The sequence below is a fragment of the Camarhynchus parvulus genome, chromosome 13 (assembly GCF_901933205.1).
Source record: "Camarhynchus parvulus chromosome 13, STF_HiC, whole genome shotgun sequence".
NCBI lineage: Eukaryota > Metazoa > Chordata > Aves > Passeriformes > Thraupidae > Camarhynchus > Camarhynchus parvulus.
The window spans coordinates 376,403-395,375 of NC_044583.1; the positions used below are offsets into that span (position 1 = coordinate 376,403).

The 18,973-nt window shown below is 42.6% G+C and overlaps 1 protein-coding gene across 1 annotated transcript; it reads left to right on the forward strand.

The window, feature by feature from the left end:
* The first annotated feature begins 260 nt into the window (after positions 1-260).
* LOC115908712 (kazal-type serine protease inhibitor domain-containing protein 1-like) lies at positions 261-9,450 on the forward strand. The gene is made up of 4 exons (XM_030957511.1): positions 261-930; positions 6,976-7,136; positions 7,822-7,966; positions 9,305-9,450. The coding sequence occupies exons 1-4, from the start codon at positions 474-476 to the stop codon at positions 9,448-9,450; spliced, it is 909 nt and encodes a 302-aa protein (XP_030813371.1). The 5' UTR covers positions 261-473.
* The last annotated feature ends 9,523 nt before the right edge of the window (positions 9,451-18,973 follow it).

The window sequence follows — 18,973 nt, forward strand, 5'->3', positions numbered from 1 at the left end:
TGTGGACATCTATTTTGCCTGATGTAGGGGAGGGCCACTCATAGCAGTCACTTTTTTGATTTTACACTCCTTGTCCCTGTTCCCCTTTCCACAATAGCTGCAATGTAATGTTTCAGTAGAGCAAGGCTTTGCAAATTTGGCTCAATGAGACATGGAGCAAACAGCTTTTCAGAGAGCTTCAACTCAGCCGTCAGAAGGGGCAGTTTGGTCTTTGTGCAAGCAGTACTCACATTCCAAACTGCATTAGGGAAAAGCTGCTGGGTTTTTATGCATTTTTATTATCAGTTCCAGATTAGGAATCTGATACTAATTTTTTCTTAAAGCCAGTGTTCAGAGTACAGCTTATACTCTAAAACAAAACCAGGATTGTGATGTTTTTCTCTCACTAGCTTGCTCTTTTTTGGTTTGCTTTTTTTTTTCCTCTCCCTGGCTTTACTCCAAGGACCTTTTCTGCTTTTTGCTACACTTTCGAGATGAAGCACCGGATGGTTACAGCAGTGCTGGTAGCACTGGTACAGGTTTCACAGAGTTTCCCTGCCTTGTACCACCGAGGCTGGTGGAGGCTGCTAAGGGAAGGAGATAGTTGTGGAAAATGTGATTTGGCACTCTGCTCTGAGCCCAAGGACTGTCCAGCTGGGGCTGTGCTGGATCGCTGTGGCTGCTGCCCGGAATGTGGCAACGTGGAAGGTCAGATCTGCGACTTGGACCAGGGCAATCATTTTTATGGGCAATGTGGGGATCACCTCGAGTGCAGGTTGGATGCTGATGAAGCAAGGTTTGGGGAAGTCCCTGAACCGCAGTGTGTGTGCAAATCTCAAGAAAGCATCTGTGGATCTGATGGGAAAACCTACGAAAACATCTGTCAGTTCAACAAGGCTTATGCTGCGAAAAGAAACATCAGTGTGAAACATAAAGGGCCATGTGAATCAGGTAATGTGTACAGAGGCACTTCCAAACTGAAAAAAAGAGCTGATTCTTATCTTCAGACATGTTACGAGCTACTCTAGCCTAACTTCATTAAACTAACACTGTGTTTTTGTTACAATTATCATTATTCTGTTATAATGCAGAGACACATTTTTAACTTTGTGTTAAAAATGTGTTTCAGCATCTGGTACTAAATCTTGTCTTTTATAAGCCTCTATATTAGACTAGTGGATTAAATCTCCTAAAAAGGCATCAATCTACAACATGGGTCTGTTCTCAATAATCAGTATAATCAGAGTATGATTTTTTTTTCTACAGAACTTGTATGTGGAGTTGGGAATTGGTAAGCAGATAGGATAGTCTGGGAGGAATGGGCAAATGATTATTATTGTAACAGGACTGACTTAAAGTGGTGATAGTAAAGCAGATCTCATTTTATATATATATATATATATATATATATATATCTCCTGTGTATACATATACACACACACTACATGTGTGCATGTGTGTATCCACCTGTGAGGATACATGGTAAGCAGTGAAGCAGGGGCAATAGAAGAAGATAGGATTTAATTAACAGCTCTGTTCTTTTTACCAAAAAGTCCAATTCAGAATCATCATAAAATCTAGCTAACCCATGAAAGAGAAATCGAAATAGTAGAACAGAATCAAGTGGAAACAATTTCCCTAAAGGACTCTTAAAGTGCACAGTTGTCTCTGTCCATTGTTAGTGGAAGGATTCCTAGGTGGGTATACAGGGGACTCGGGCTCCCTGCTCATATGCTGTTCCCTTTCTCTGCATTACTACAAGTCATTACTCCTGGGCGTCTATCACTTAAGACATGACTATAAAATGAAAATGTGAAGAGGTTTTTTTTGTTTCTAAATGAGAAACTACTGTGGGTTTTTAAGTTAATCAAATGTTTTCTCAAATGAGGTAGAAGAGGTCTGTGGGTCACAAATGAGTCACAGCTCCGGGAATCTGAAATTGCAACTCTGGCAAAGGACTGGGAGTAACTCGGGTGTATTTCACCTGCTCTTCTCTAGCAGTCTTAGACCATATGCTGTGGTTTTATATTGAATGAACAAGGGATATTGACCACTTAGAAAGTGATGAACAATTGATATCAGGCTTCTTTCCTCTTTCTCTAGCTGAGAGAGAAGGATCCATTAGAGAATCCTGTATTTGCTATCAGGGTATTAAGGTGGGAAACGAGGCTTGTCAGGAAAGCGACATGCATGCCAGCCTGCAGTACAACTGAAAGTCTGTCAGGTTGGGAAGGAGTCTTTGTTTGGGACTCCGTAGCAGTAGTTCTTGTGGCATAATCCCTCCAGCAAGATTTCAGTCAGAAGTGCTCGTCCCTTAGCGAGTGCTGGTAACATTGCAGCAGCGGCAGCTGCTCAGGCACACAGGCTTAAAGCAGTGGTCCCTCTAATTGATTTAACAGAACTGGCCCGGTTCAAGAGACTTTTTAATTTGGAAGTACTATCACTTTTAATTGCTGGTGTCATCCAGCAGCCCCCAGTGGCCCCCGAGGCGCATCGCGCTGCTGCTCCTCCAGCAGGAGAAGGATCTTGGCTGCTCTGCTCTGCATGCAGGCATCACCCCCAGCGCTTTCCCACTGCTTCCCTGGCTCCCCCGAAAATCTGGAGCCTCTCTCCAGGAATGCAGAGAATTATCCTCACCGCTCAGCTTTTTGAATTGCACAGAAGCCTGCGCAAAGTTCACAGCCGTGTCACTGCTGCGCGGTTTAGTTAAAGAGGCTGTGGCGTGCCCGCGCTGGGCAGGGTGCTGGGGTGGCAGCGACCGGGGTCACAAATGCCCTTCTCCTGTCCCCGAGCTGCCGCTCGCCACGCTGGCTCGGAAGCTTTAGAGCCGGCCGGAGCCCGGGGCTCGGAGGGGCTCGGCGGGGCTCGGAGGGGCTCGGAGGGGCTCGGAGGGGCTCGGAGGGGCTCGGAGGGGCTCGGCGGGGCTCGGAGGGGCTCGGAGGGGCTCGGAGGGGCTCGGAGGGGCTCGGAGGGGCCCCAGCCCAGCCCAGCCCGGCCCGGCCCGGCCCGGCCCGGCGGGCACCGCGCTCCGCCCCGGCCGCTCCGGGGGCAGCCGGTGACAGGAGGCAGCAGGAGCCTGGCTCGGAGAGCGGCAAACGCTGCAGCACGAGCTGTCCTGACGGCGATTTGCATGCGAAACAAACACTGAGCGCTGTGGGCTTTTGGTACCAAGCTATAAATATAACCTTCACTCAGCTCAAAGTACTTTGTTTTGTTTTTCTCCCCTTCAAAGCATCTGCTGTTTCCTCTTGATGCCAAATGGACTAATTGTATACAGCAACCAATGAATAAATAAATAACAATAAACTCCTTTCATCAGAGGAGTACAGCCTTTCATCTTTCTTCTCTTGCCAGAAAAAGGAGAAGAAAAAGGCCTCGCTCGCTAAAGAAACATGGAAAAATTCTTTCTTTTCCTGAAAACTAGTTTTGATCAGTTTATCTAATAATTTACCAAGGTTTCTAAGTACTACATTGATTATATACAGATTCTCCACATTTAAGCCATCCCCATTCACATGCAAACATTTCTCATTGATAATTTAATGAACTAACAGAACAACATAGCAGTGATTCTCTTTATCTGTGTCACATGATTTATTTTAAATGTAAATTTTGGAGTAAAAACAAATAAACAAGACACAAAAATTTCTGCCATTTCCATCTAATCAGACATAGATTAGCAAAAATTAATAATGTACAATATGAGAAAAAATATCCTATTAAATATGTAATTAATTGGTCTGGAGTGATGTCAGGTTGATTGTGAAAGGTGAAACAGTATTTTGATCTTCCCTGGCTTCTGGTTTACATCTTCTATAACACAGAGGGATAATTCGTGACTGACTGGGACTGTAAAAGGAAAGAAGCAGCTCCTGCCCATTCAGCTCTGGACACCAGGACACCAGAACATTTACCTTAGCTATCAAAAAAAATTATCTACTCGAGGAATCAAAACGACATGTTATCATAACAGTACAGCTCTGTTTCTAATTCGTTATGCCAAAAAAAAAAATACACACAGATATCATGGGAGAATTTGTCTGAACACAAAACCTGAAACACTCAAAAAAAATTTATAAATTTCTGTTTAAATTGTAGAATGTTACTTTAATTTTCTTCCATAAAACACAGCAAAATTATATGGCGAGGTTGTAGTATTTTATTTCTGAAGTTTGGGTGGACAGTGAAAGTACTGATGGTGTGCTGACATTCAGAAAGGGCAGTTTGGTTAGATCAGAACTGCTGCTTGCTGTGAGCTTGGTCTCAGGTGATGCCAGTCCTGGTCAGCCCTGGACTCAGCTGCAGGACTGGGACCAAGCCCAGACATTTCCCAGCTGTCTGCTGTATTCTCCTCCCGGTTAATGGAAAGAGGAGTATTCCTAGTGTGGAACTGTCCTAGTGCATGGTAGGCAGTGCTGAACCACTGCAATGTGGATTTGTGATTCAGACCTTTGTGTACTCCAGACTCCAGATGTGTTCCCGTGGGGGGCTGAGCCACGGCTGGGGACGGTGACAGGGACAGGACCCAGTCCTTGGCCACGCCTCAGTGCTGGCAGGGGATCCACAGGACACCTGAGTTAGGCACAACAAAAATACTCACTAGGCAACATCTGCCTGTTTGAAAAGTTTTTTACACTGTCTCTGTGTGGGAACAATTTAAAAAACTCCTGTGAGTCAATGTAGACTTTTGGTTTCTTTCTTATGTTTTAGGCTTAACTACAGTGGATGTATCTTTAAAAGGAATGGGGTTTCAATTAATTCTAAGATTTAAAAATATTTTTTAATATCAGACCCTCTGTAATCAGTTCATAGGCAAAAAAAAAAAAAAAAACCAAACCAAAAACCAAAAACATTCTCATCCAAGATATTCAGTCAATACTGATTTGAATAAAGATTTTTGAAATAATAGATTCTGAATATGCAGTTCTCATGAAAGAACAAGCATTTAAGGATTTAAGTTTCCTAGTTTGAAAAACCTTGCTTTTAAAGAGTAGCAAGATTGCTTAATGAGGCATTTATAAATGAGAAAATTGATAGTTTTCTGGGGTTTTTGCCATTAATTTTAATCAGGAAGCATTTAATATTTTTCTGCACACGCACTAATCCTTAAAAACTGAAAAATGTGTTATAAATTGTTGAAATTGTTGTTATAAATTGTCAAAAACATGGAACAGGCTGTTAAAGTTTCAAATGCCGAAGAATAAATTCTGCACCTAGGTATTGATTCAAATATTGCAAGTAAAAATATATTAATTATTTACTTGAAGTTTCTATTTCCAAGCATCTGGGATGTGTGGGGAAAAAATTCAATACAAGTCAAATCACCCAGAAAATGCTTTTTGAGTGCTGGTCTGGAAATAGAAAATAGGTTTTATGTGAAAAACGCCAATCACTTGTTTTCAAAATTTTAAAAGTTTAATCGTAATAAAAATGGTTATAAAAATAGTAATGCAATCAGAGTAATAATAATTTGGACAATCAGGATTTAGGACAATATGAGACAATAAAGACAAAGATTTACGGACGTCCGGGTACCTTTTTCCAGGCAGCATGGGCCCAGGAAAAAGGACACTCCTCTAACAAAAGGAGTAATCCTTAAGAGCAGTAGCCTGTTGCATATTCATACACTTCATACATGATGCATAAATTCCTATTCAAACACAGGATTTTTGTCTGGTCAATGTCAACTTCTCCTTTCTAACACCCATGGCGCCTTCGAGGCGGGAAGCAGTTCGTTTCTTCTGATAGGAAAGCAATAAATTCTTCTCTTCTGAAAGATTTAGGTGTCCTGTGGCTGTTATCTCGCTGCGAGTCCTTTCTTTTAAACAAAGCATCTTATATAGCATAGTTTCTATGTTAACAATTTTTTTTATAACCTAATACTATACAGTACTTAAGAGAATTAATACAGCATTACTTGCTAACACAACACATATAATATTCATTTTAATATTTGCGAAAAGCCAATCATAAAATACATGCATTTCTCACATTTTAGAAGGCAAAATATTTCTTGTTGTCGACAAATAGGTCAGGGGAAAAAAGCAGCGATCTCCAGCACGGGACATGTGTGCTAGCAGCAGATGCGCCGCTGTGTGTCTGCGCCGGACGCCCTCGAGCCCCGCAGGGACGGAGCGGAGCGCGCGCTGCGCAGGGACGGACGCGCCCGCCATCGCGCGGGGAAGCGCCGGGGATGGGCTCCGGGCCTCCGAGCCCGGGCTGGCTCCCTCTCGCGGCTGCCGGCAGCTTTTGCTTCGGGAAAAGGGAAAAGAATTCCGAGACAATCAATAAACGCTGGAGGGGGTGACAGTGCGAGAACATGAGGAAACAAGTGGAAATATAACAAGAATAATAGGCATAACATGAAATCTTACAGAAATAACTGAATTTCAATCCTTTTCGTTCCTAACACCGATATTGGATGACATCAATAACAATTGAGGATAAATGTAAAATTCATTAATGCTGTTGTAACTTGTGACTTCCATGGGTAACAGTGCTTGACAATGTTTAGCAGCTTCAAGGCAATGATGTACTCAGAAAACGCCAGCAATAGCAGAGTTTTGCCTTTCAGCTAACCAAAATGTGACACATTCAGAGCTGTCACACAATCAAATCACTCTGTGCCTCACGTGCTGTGAATTTCCTGTGGTTTCCTGTGAGGCCCAGGTCAGGCACTGGTGGCTCTGCTGAGGGGGCTGAGCCTGGGCCGCAATGACAGCTCATGGGGCCAAATAAACCCTCAATTTCAGCTTGGGTTCCACTATCATCTGCAAGGGGGAAAACAGACCTGAATAAGCATTTTTAGAAAGCACAGACACGAGGTTTTCTGAGCTTTAAAAGGTGCTTGGAATCATGTGGCTCTTTGCAGTGTGTGAGACCCAAAAGGTAAAGACAATCTGATGGTAGCCTGTGAAGCAGAGATTAGTGTTAACAAACCTTTTGTTTGTGTTCTTTGTGTACTGTCTCCTAAAGCACCTTGTTGGCTCTTTGCAGCTCCTGTTATTTCTATGCCACCTCAGGATGCCCAGAATTACACTGGCAATGATGTCATTTTTGGCTGTGAGGTGTCAGCCTATCCTATGCCACAGCTTGAATGGAAAAAAAAGGGGAATAAAATGTTTCTGCCAGGAGATGATAGCCACGTCTCCGTTCAGGTAAAACTTGAATTTACCTTTGCATACAGTTTGGGAACAGGAACAGGGTGGTTAATCTGTGAATTCCTCCTACAAAACACAACACTGTTGCAATAGATTCCCAGTAGGGGCCCTGCAACTATGCAAAGAATGATGATTTCTGTCAGCGCTTTGGCAGTCCCAGCAGAAGGAACAGCCAGGGTACCACTTATGCCTCTTTAGGAGGTTTTACTCCAAGCCAGCTGAAACTGTCATGAAGTGTGAAAGTGCCCATGGAATGTCATGACAACCCTTAAAACCTGGCTGCTGAGTGTCAGCTTGGTCAGGCCCCCGTGGCCCTAACAATTCCCCCAGACTCACTCCCCATCTCATCCAGAGCTTGAGCGTAGGTGGAATGCTCTGAGGAAGCAGCAAGTGGTGCTGGGACAAGGGATGGAAGGAGCGCTGGGAAGAGTGGCGTGAAGGGGAGCAGGAATGTGAGCACTGTGCAGGGTAGTGAAGGTGCAAGGGCAGAAAGCATGAACTCACACGTGCAGAGCAGCAAGAAGGTAAAACACAATTCAGCAAGAATAAGCAGAATCAAAGGATAATGGCATTAAAAAAAATGCAAAAGTTGTAATGATATTTAATCCATCCACAATTATTTTGAGAAACATCATGGTGTCTCCTAGCTACTTAATTTCAACCATTTCTTTTTTTCTCAAAGGCAAGAGGTGGGCCTCAGAAGTATGGTGTGACAGGCTGGCTGCAGATTCAAGGCCTCAAAAAATCAGATGAAGGCATTTATATCTGCCACACCAAAAATAAGCATGGTGCAACATATGCCTCTGCAAGATTGAAAGTCATTGATGGTAATTTTTTTTTTAATTTGGATGTAAAATTAAAAAAATGCATACAAGCAGGATGCAAAGGATGGGGTTGTTGGAATGAAAATGAAGCATAGCAGAAATTATCCAAAACTGACCATATTTTCACTCTTCTGTGTGCTTTTATTTTACTTTATCCCCTAATGGTTTATAACGTAATATTTTGCTGCAAATTATACTGGCTTCCAGAAAACAGAAAGCTGTGGATTGGAGCCATACAGCTGAGACACATTATTCCACTGTCCTTATCCCAGAAAAGTCCTTTGATGTTAGCAGGACCCAGAACAACAGCTGGGGTAACTGAGGGAGTCTTTGAATCATGGCAGGTTTGCTTAGCTGTTTATTTTTCATAAAATTAGGAAGGAAACAGTTGTTGTTCCTTAATGAGAGTGGTTCAAAAGACATAAGAAATAGCTTTGCTATTGATTTGCTTTGTGTCCAGCCCTCCCCCATAGAGAAATGTTTTTCCTGGCAAATTCAGGATAAAGATGCATTGTCATATTTACCTCCTGGTCTAGGGGAGTTTGTCACTTGTCCAGTTTCTATAAGTGGCTTTCAAAGCTTTATTTTCTCTAGGAATATTTGCAGATGCACAGGAGCTGCAGAAGACTGATACCATAGTTTACTAGTATTAGGAATTAAATGCATTTTCAACATATCCTCAGCAGAGCAAAGACGTGGACCTATTAGAGGGGTCCAGAGGAGGCCACGGAGATACTCCAATTGCTGGAGCACCTCTGCTCTTGAGACAGGCTGAGCAAGCTGCTGGTGTTAAGCCTGGGGAAGAGAAGGCTCTGGGGAGATCCCAGTGTCTTTCCAATCCCTAAAGGGGGAGTACTAGAAGGAGGGAGAGGGACTTTTTATACAGGCAGATAGGGGCTGGACAAGGGAGAATAGTTTTAAACTAAAATAGGAGAGATTTAGATTAGATGTTAGGAAGAAACTCTTTACTCAGAGCATGGTGAAGTACTGACACAGGTTTTTCAAAGGAGCTGTGGCTGCCCCATCCCTGAAGTGTCCGAGGCCAGGTTGGACGGGACTTGGAGCAACCTGGAATAGAGGAAGTGTCCCTGCCCATGGCAGGGAGTGGAACAAGATGAGGTTTAGGATTCATTTCAAACCAATCTATTCTGGGATTCCATGATTCTATATAGAAACTTGCTCATGACCTTCAGTGGTATGAGGTATTGGCTAAAACCCCTGTCCTTTTCATAGATAACAAGGATTCAGAAAATCTGGGTTTGCTGTACAAATCCAAACCCAAGCCTTCCTCTGTGTTCCTATCTTCAGCTAATTTAATCTGGATTCAATTACATCTTGCAGGCCCGTCTCCTGCATTTGCATTTACTGCTGGCAGTAGAAGTGCAAGCTACAGCGTTGAATACGAGGAGTATTATGACACCTCTGATGAGGAAGATGATGAAGAATATGAATCCGGGAACTACGATAATGAAAACAATTCTGAATAATAATTTTTATACATCTGTTGTCCAAATCCTTTCACACTGTTATATTTACCAGTAGTCTCTGTTCTGTAAATGGCTCCTCTGATAACACACATACTTACTTGTGTATCCACCTTCCTGGAATGCAGCTTTGGATGAAGTGTATTGTGCTACTCACCAGAAGCAAGAACAGTTGTAACACCATATATTTAGACTATTAAATAAAATGCTTCAGCATGCACCTTCCTACGAAATATACCAAAGGGATGAAATTTTATATTAATTTTTAAATTATCTTTTAATTTCTTTCACACATTCTAAGTTGTTCAGCAAAAATGCCAATAGTTTAACAAAATTTTTATTTTCTATCAAATTTCTTTTTCTCTGTAAAGTACTAAGAAATATCAAGAGATTGTTCACATAGCAACAAGCCTAAGTATGGAGGTTGCAAAACAGTCTTTAATTTCCTTAGTTCATATTTTCTCATAAGTTTCAGCAAGATTTTCCTTCTCATATGAAATTTTCTGTGTCTCATCAAAGGTGAATTATCTGTCTTTTGGGGGATGTTTTTGTTTACTGTTAATAGATATGTGAAGCAATCGCAGTCTAAAGGCAGTAGGTACTGTTTTACAGTCAATACTCAAACACAGCCAGAAAAGATTCCTTGTGCATTCAAACTTCTGAGCACACTTTTGGGCTCCTTCCTGTAACAGCTCCTGCATTGCTCCCCACAGCAATGGCTCCCTCCCAGCACCCTTGGGCCGTTCAGGGCTTGGGATCATGATCTTCCCCCTGAACAGGATGCTGGTTGGTGGGAATTCCTGCAGTTAAAAGGCAGCAGCTGCTCTGTAGCTCAATGCATGCCCTCCAAACACACAGGGATTGCACTCTGGAGCCAGGATCTGGGCTTTGTCTGGGGCTGTGAACAAGTTACCCCTATCCCTGAGCCATCAGCATTGCCAGGCTGCTGAAAGAGCAGCAAACCACCAGAACACATGAACATGAACATTGTTCCAACTGACCCATGAACCAGACAGCAAAGGAGTTGGAGTCAAAAGCACAGCACTTCCAAGGGCTGAGTGAGCACCCTGAGAAATTTCTCTGATTGCTTTTGTTAACTAATTAATGAAGGCTGGCTCTGAGTTAATGGGTAATGGAAAACACCAGCCCTGCTCTTACACCTCTGGTTCCCATGGCCGAGGGCAGATGGACAGCAGTAAATTACTGACCATGTTCAGGACTAAGGCAGCAGAAGCTGAGGCATGAGCAGGCTGAGGCACAGCCCGTGCAGTGGTCCCTGCACACACAGAGCTGCCCCCAGCTGCATTCACCGTGACAGGGAGCCTTTAAGGGTGCTGGACATGCACACTGTGTGGAATTTTTAATGCATATACAATGCCTCACAAATTCTTCTTTTAATGTGCTATTTGTGCCTTTTTTTTTGCTATCAGAAAGATTTTTCTTTTCAATTTGAAATTCTTTAAGAAATTGGCTATAGACAGTGTTTGCCCTGAGGTATTATTGACCTCTGTCCAGCAAACAAGCAAAGAATAATTTATCTCATTTCAGGCTTCATGGGGAATTGTCAGCTTATGAGAAGAAAGTGTGTCATTGTGTTATTGAAAAAGATTAATTAGTTTTAATTAGGAATAGGAAGTGGCTGGCTTCATATTTAACTACTGATTTTGGTTTTATGGACTCCTCCTGGTCTTGTGATATGTTAATAACTTTTTTTGCTTATCCACTATATATTAACATAAAATTATCTGACAGAAATTACTGATTACTTTTTATGGAACTATTTAATATGCAAACATATCCTCAAGATCAGTTGTGATCTGCATTGCAAATTAATGAATTAGATTACTAAAGTAATCACTAAATGGTGGCAATATAGATTGGTATAATATAGTACATGGCACAGAAAATAATCTTGAAATCATTAGCCATCGAAAGAAATTAGAATTCTTGAGGGCCTTTTGCTGTTGTTAATGGAAAATGAAAAACAGAAAGAAAAGAATGTTTGAATGAGAAAATGTGCAGCAGAACTCCAGCAAATACCTGCAAGTGTTTGTCCTGATGGAGTATGTCTATTTAAGAAAAGCTAAGAGTGCCAGAACAAAGAATTCTAAATTAAATACATTGCATTTCTCTCTCTATGTATTTTTAAATATAATTTATAAGTTCTTGTAAATTATCAGACATTTCTTTCAGTAAGAAAACTGCATTTTAGGAAAAATATCAGTGTGATGCAAAAAAACCAAAGGAACACTGGTACCTTGAACAATTCCTAGTTTCTTTTTTTATAGGAGGGGACACAAACGGCTGGTTTTGTGTATATGCTTTAATCGAGCAATTTATTATTGAATTTAAAAAAGCATGAAGAAGGTTCAGTCCTCTCTAAGCAGTAGACTGGAATCTCATTGTGAATGCATTGCCTGTAGCAACAGATTTGTTCATGTAACCCAAAGGAACAGCAAGTTCAAGAAGGGAGGTTTATTCCACCCAGTGGGAAATGAGCTGGGCTTGAGCTGAAAATGATGTATTAGTCCTGGTCCTGTATTTTGCAAGGCAGACCTGAAGCTTTCTTTAATTGAGCTTCCACAGAAGACTGTTAGATTTTGTGACATGCACGTCTGAATTTCATGGCACAGCTTCCTCCTGTCACACAAGCATCTTCACTATGTCATTTCCCCCTCCCTTGTGAAGGTGAAGGAATTGTACAGAAGTTGCTAAAGAAATTCCACTGCTTGATGCAGAAGGTCCATTGGGCAAGACCCTGACATAGGCTGGGGTACTTGCACAATCTAATATTAGTACTTGCTGTGTTTAAGTCGTGTCAACTATTAGTCTAGGAATCCATTAATTCTTTAGCTGGAGCAATTCTTTTCCCCTTAAAATAATCAGGATATAGCTGACAGAAATTGGATATAGAAAGGCAATTGTTTGTGTTCCAGAGACTCAAATGATTCAAGTGATGGTTAAAGCGTGTGCCAGGGCTGCCCTGCGCAGCTGAACACAGCGTGGGCTCTGTGCCTGCCCTGTGGAGCAGCTTCGTGCTGTCCCTTCTGTCCTTGCCCAGCCGTCACCTCGGGCAGGAGACCCACGCCAGGGGAACAAACCCACACCTGTGTTTGGCCAGGAACAAACACACTCCAGACAAGCTGGAAATTGGCTCATCCTGCAGGAAGCCCAGCTCTAACTCACACTTAGGTACATATGCTATCCACAGACTCTGCTCTTGAACTATTTATTTATTTATTTATTAACCCCATTTCCATAATTTTGCTTCAGACAGTTAATGAAGGTTTTTTGTATAAAAGCATATGGTTCAGTGATTCAACTGTGATAGTTCATGTACAAAGAAACCACTCTTCCTATCCTGATTAAATTGTCATAATAATTGTTTCTCGACCTCACTGCTGAAGATGAGTCCAGCAAATACACCCAGTTCATGTTTTCCTTCAATGTCTAAAGCAATTTCCATTTCCAGCATCATTCTACTGGTGTGGGCCCCTTCTTTGGGGCTACCGGGCTTCACATGGGAATCTTTGCAATGTGGTCAGTCAGGGAAACATCACCTGCTCAGACCCTTTATCATCGCGAGGCTCCAGCCGCGCCGGTCCGGGGGGAGCTGGCACCGCCCGTGTCCGCGCGTGCCCCACCGCCCCCGGTCCGTCTCCGCCCGTGTCCGCCCCCGGTCCGCCCCCGGTCCGCCCCGCCCGGCCCGCACACCCCGCACCCCCGGCCGGCCCCGGCTCCGCCGCTGCCCCGACAGGGCCCGCTCGGCAGGATGCGCGGCTCGGCAGGATGCGCTGCGCGTCCAGGTGGGTGCGCCCGGCGGGACCTGGGCTGGGGCGGTGCGGGGCCGTCCGTGGGGACGGGCCGGAGCTCGGGGGAGGGAGGGAGGGCGGTGCTGAGGTCCGCGGTGCTGCGCTCAGGCGGTGCGGGGCGGGGGCTGCGGGATGCGCAGGGCGGCCGGGCAGAGGGGCCGGAGGAGCCCGGGAGCCGCCCTGCCCGAGCAGCTGCGGCGGGGCTGGGGCCAGCGGAGCCGAGCCGGCGGCCGCGGCTGTGCTGCGGGAGAGGGGCTCGCGTGGGGCCGAGATGCTGCGCGGGGCCGGGACCGACGGCGCTCCCGTGCTCCCCGCGCCCCTCGCTCCGCTCCCACTGCCCCGCTCCCCGCTCCCCTCGCCCCGCTCCCGGCTGGGACCACGGCGGCTGCCGGGGGGAAGCAGCCGCACCTGCTCCTCCGAGCCGCTGCTCCCTGAAGGCAGTGGTGGGCTCCTGCGACACTTCTTCCCCGAAAACCAGACACTGCTGAACGTGTCCGACATGAGCATCAGCCACTGAAACGGCCTCGAACGACGGGGAAAGGAAGCGGGGGTGGGAAAGGGCTTCGGGAGACACCCGCTGAAGTTTCAGGCATGTGGCATCCCTTGTGGCTCTGCTCCACTGCTGGCAGCAAGGCTCTGGCAGCGTGAGAGAGGTCATTTTTGGCATTTATTTGAATACTTGAGTACAAGGCATGGCACGTAAAAGGACCACTAAATTTAATTTTTTTTTCCCTCAACTGTGACAATTCAGGAGTTATGCCTGTCAAGTTGCTCTTGGGCAGAGCTGGTTGAACTTTATTAATAGAGTGTTTTCAATCAGCAAGTGTTGTTTAAAATCAAAACGTTTGTGGGAATTTTTCTGTGTCAGCAAAGTTTTGGTTGGGAACCTCCCTGGTTTCCTGCCAGTGTGCTTGGCTCCATGGCTGCCTGCCTGGTGGGCTGCTGCAGAGCTGGGCCTCCAGCCTTTCTGGTTCTTGGAACTTTGACAGGCTGCTAGCAGAGATGCCTGGGACTTCAGGGAGCTAGAGAGGTGGGACTAGAATACCCACAGAATTTTGTTCACCTTATTCTTGAGTGTTATGAGAATATGACAAGTGTGTGGTAGAGGGAAATATTATCTAATGTTTTCCATTAGGATGTAAATCTGTTTCTTGGAAAAAGTTCCTGTTCTTTGTGATCAAAAATGCCACTTCTTGTTCAAGTCTATTTCTACTCCCAAATCAGTTAAAGCAGCCAGCACCTGTTTGACTGCTAGACCATCTCTGTTGACACAATTGTTTTCTTAGGAATCACCTTTCAGCTGTTGATAAGGGTTTGAACAAAGGAGGTGTCTGAAGGTAGTTAGAGCAGAATTTCTACCACTGCAAAGTCCATTACCTGGTGGGAAGATGAAGATTGAATTGAGAAAATTCATAGAGACTTGGTTGTAAAAACTTGAATACAGCTGGCTGTGAGAGCTGCTCTTCCAGAGTGAAATAATCAGTACCCACTGTATGGGACCAGAATGAATTATTACTGTTTTACCTGCTGGTGTTCTGTGAATTCAAAAACTGCTGTCATGTATCCTAGAATAATGACTGTGTATGTAATGTACTTTGTGTTGCTAAATATTTATGTCTATTTAATGATATAATGTTAATTATTGTGCTAACCATATGAATTCTTTAAAAAAAAAATCCATGGCTTAAGTTTCTATTAGAACTGTTAAGCTCATATTCTTTATAGAAAACTTGTGTTGCTAATCTTAAAATGCTTCATTACAGAAAGTTACATTCTGAACTATGTCGCTTCTCGACCCAAACTGGTTCTTTTTGTCATCAAGCTCTTACTCATGTGATTTCTAAAATTACAAAATTAGGATGGCTTGATATGCTGAAAAATCAGCTCATCTTCAAAGACATTATTGCTGACGTTAAAAAAAAAAAGGTTTGGTAGTGAGAAACATTTGTTAATTTCTGCCATTTTTGGACCTCTTCATTTACAGTTATTGGCATGTTATGTTCCTTGGTTTCATACTGGGGTGGGAAAAGTGTGAAGTGCATTGCTTGAAACAGATTGTCCCATGGGGAAGGACCAGGGTGGTTTTGCTGCCTGTGTGAGATTGTGGGGTTTAATGCCTCACAGAGATCATAGTGCTGTCATGGCTTTTTCTTGGCTTTCTTTTTCAGAAAGGTCCTTATCGTGTGGCTGTAAAATAGCAGCCCTTGTTATCAAGCCATTGTGTTTAATACTTTCATTTTTCTTCAGCTCCTATAGAAACACGTTTCTGATACGTGTCTGTGTGAAGGTTAAGCCTTTCTCCACTTCTGATACGAAAAACAATGGGAAAATTCAAGCTATTTGGCAATTTACTTGCAGCATGATCCATTATGTGCATATGTGTTAGTGATCCTGGTAACTCAGCAAGGAAGTGCAAAGTTAACAGGTTTTTTTCCTTGCCAGTGAGGTTCTCATTTGCTTTTCAGTCTTACTTTGTTTGTAATACTGTTCAAGTTAATGTACTTCTTGAATTACTTTGGGAATGTCCAATAAAAGCTAAGTTGCAATAATGTGTTTATTAAAAATGAACTCAAGTACACTTCTCCATGATTTTGCAGTTATTTTTATGAATGTACTGTAATTGGAGTTTGCATTTATTATTAAAATGATTGCAGTGTGACTCTTCAGTGTGCAGCTCATTAAAAACAGTGATTTAAATACAAAATATAGTTTTGTAAGACATATCTTTAGTTAAATTAAGAATTTCTGCAGAAAAGAAAATTAAACCATAGATCTAGTGAATTAAATTTTATATAAAAGCTGAAGAAATAATCCCTAAACAATACTAATATACATAATAATTAACATATGGTAGTTTCAAATACATATACATTAACATTCCGGATTGAGGTTCATCCAGTGTGAATTTGAGTGTGATTTAATATTGGGAAAGGGATTAGCAGCCAGGTCTGCAGTTCTTTTCCCAGCTCCCTTCATAATTCAGCACACTGTGTTTCACACCTAGTGAAGGGAAGAGTGCATTTTCCTTTTTTGCATGTTTGTGTGATCTAAGGAACATTCCAATGTTCATAGAATGTGAAATGTAAAAGGCAGATAGGGGCAGCAATGTAACTTTTGCCTGAGAGCTCCCCTAAATTATCTCTCCTTACGTGCTTTGGTGCAAGTGACAGTAGAACATAGAGGACAGGGAAAAGTCAGGCCCCTTGGTACATAGCCAGATTTTTCATTAGCTGAATTCTGGGTGATCTTCAGAGTTGTAGAAAGGAGTGTGATTGCAGCAAATAGCAGGAAAATATTGACATGTATGACTTGGTATTTTGAACACCAGGGGAGTAGAGGCTGCAAACTGCAGCTGTGAAAGTACACAGAGATCTTCCCCAGATTAAATGGCAAGGCCTAATTGATTTTGAGGCAGCTGGTTTTAGTTGTTTCAACAAGGAGCAGATTTAATTGTTCTATAAAAGCTTTGGCATAGCTGAATGAAGACAGTTAAATGTTGTTAATTAATTGCACAATTCTGCGTTGTATCTGATTTTAAAACATTCCAAGGATCTTAAACCCTGATGATGAAATTGTATGCTCAATGGAATATTGAACACCCCCTGCATTGCTTTTTAGACAGAAGTTCTCAATGATGGAATGTATAATTCAGTTCAAACCAATGCTTTTAAACTACTGTGGAAGGAAGAGAATGAATTTTTTTGATAGATGGCATGTATTTTTGAGTGTGCCCTCTGATCTTTTTCATCTGTGCACAGTTTAATTTTTTCTAATGGTTTGAATTTCATGCAGCTTGCCTTTCAAGTACTAGAATACTAAACCTCTGAGATCTCAGAGAAAAGTGTAGGAGTGAATTTCTAGACTCCAGTTCCTTGGAGTCTCTTTTCAGATGGATTTTTGTAACCACAGAATTCTTAAAATTTATGATGAGAGGGTTTTTTCAGAGATAATTAGGAAATGTGAAAGTCCAGTTCCATTAATGTTGATAGAATTTGGCATGAAAGCCTTCTAAACATCTTAGGAAGTCTCAGCCTCACAATTCCTCTTCATTCTAGAAATGTTGGAAAATATTAAATACAATCTGCTTCTAGTAATTCTGGAAAATGGTAACTACAAAGCCTGATGTTTGAGCAATCCTGTCTTTTTCCCCCATAGGGCGTTGTGGACCATTGTGTAACAGGAATGGTTCTCTCAGAACTGACTTGGGAAATGGGTCTGGTGAGCGTCTTTTTTCCTTCTGCGAGGGATGCTGGTAAAGCCTTCCATGAGAAATACTTCTTAGCCATGAAGGGATTAAAACGCCTTTCTTCTCGGACAAAAATACATATAGACACAGGAAACTCTTAGTGCCGGGACTCATCCAGTACTGCATGTATCAGTTCTCTCATCACAGGCACCAGAACCCGTGAAGCAAAATGAACAGCCAGCTGTATTTCTGCTCGTGAGTTTCTTTTGCCTACATCTTAACTTGAAGAAGTTCTCAGGCCCATCCATCGAGAAAGAGGAACAACCTTGAAGGGAAAAAATGAGGCAAGCCAGGAACCTGTTGAGGCCTACATCTAGTGCTGGGCCATACTTTTCATTTCTGGTGTCAAATAATTAATTTGCCAAATATCCCTCTAGTTTTAGCAACAAAGAAACATTGTTTGTTCACTTCTTACTTTTCTTGGGATGATTATTCAAGACCTTCAGCAAAGTCTTGTAAAAGAGCTGCCTCATTTTGTGACACCTCTCTGAAGAACACACCGGTGTTTGTGTGCTCTTTTGAAGGAGGTGAGGCTTTTCATTACTGAACCTAAATTGCTCACATAATTGCCCCTATTTTTTTCTGACTTGATGAATTCTGTGCTTAAATGGATTACGTGGCACCCAATTAAGCTCCAGTGGCCAAAAAAGGTTCAAAGACAAAAATTCCAGTCTTCTTTCTTCCACGTCTCTCTTGCTGTCTCTCCATCTCTCTGCCATCTCTCTATGTCTTGCCATAAAGTTTGGACTGTATAAATTCTGAGCTTGTCTTCTTTTTTTATGGTTTTCTTAATTTAATTGTATCTCAGATTTGCTGGGCCCTACCATCTCAGTATTTGCTAAAAGAATGATTTTATTGAACTAGGAGAAACCAAGAAGAAAGACAAATTCTTGCGGTAAGGCAGCACTGTCAAATCAGGCCAAGGTGTTTTTCTCCTTGAGCAGTTCCCTCATCCTCTCTGTAACATTTTGGGGTAATTAAGTCTGTAATCTCTCCAGTGCCTTGGCAGGAGGGGGTGAAGGGCTTTCATTTGTGTGTTCCACAAGTGAAAATTTTATTACTTGTGAGTTCTGCTTTCTGTTTTCTGCAGTACTTCCTTTAATTATTGTGGGTGAAGAAGTGCAGAGGAGCTGCTGGTCAACAACTGGAAATTTAGCCTTATTTTTAGACTACAGCTTGAAATAAAAAAGAAGGCTCTAGATTTAAAATTGTGCATACTAGAGTCTTCCTTTTGCAGTGAGCTGGGGATTTTTGTGAATGACCAATTTCTTGTAGCAAAAACTTTCTTAATCCTTGTGCATGTTTGATCGTGCTCTTTTCCATCCGCTAGCTAACACATGAAACTTAGCAGCTTAGAAGTGGAGAAAAAGCTTTACATTTTCTCCTTTGTTTCTTGCCTTTCTAATCTACCCTGGGGCTCTGTGGTGTTAGCAATCTTCTGTTATTTTTTTATTAAAAGTGAAAGGTT

Excerpts from the sequence above, each read along its gene's own strand:
- LOC115908712 (XM_030957511.1), top strand. The coding sequence starts at position 474 with ATGAAGCACCGGATGGTTACAGCAGTGCTGGTAGCACTGGTACAGGTT. Across the intron at positions 7,137-7,821 it reads ATAGCCACGTCTCCGTTCAG|GCAAGAGGTGGGCCTCAGAA; the intron begins GTAAAACTTGAA and ends TTTTTCTCAAAG. Across the intron at positions 7,967-9,304 it reads AAGATTGAAAGTCATTGATG|GCCCGTCTCCTGCATTTGCA; the intron begins GTAATTTTTTTT and ends TACATCTTGCAG.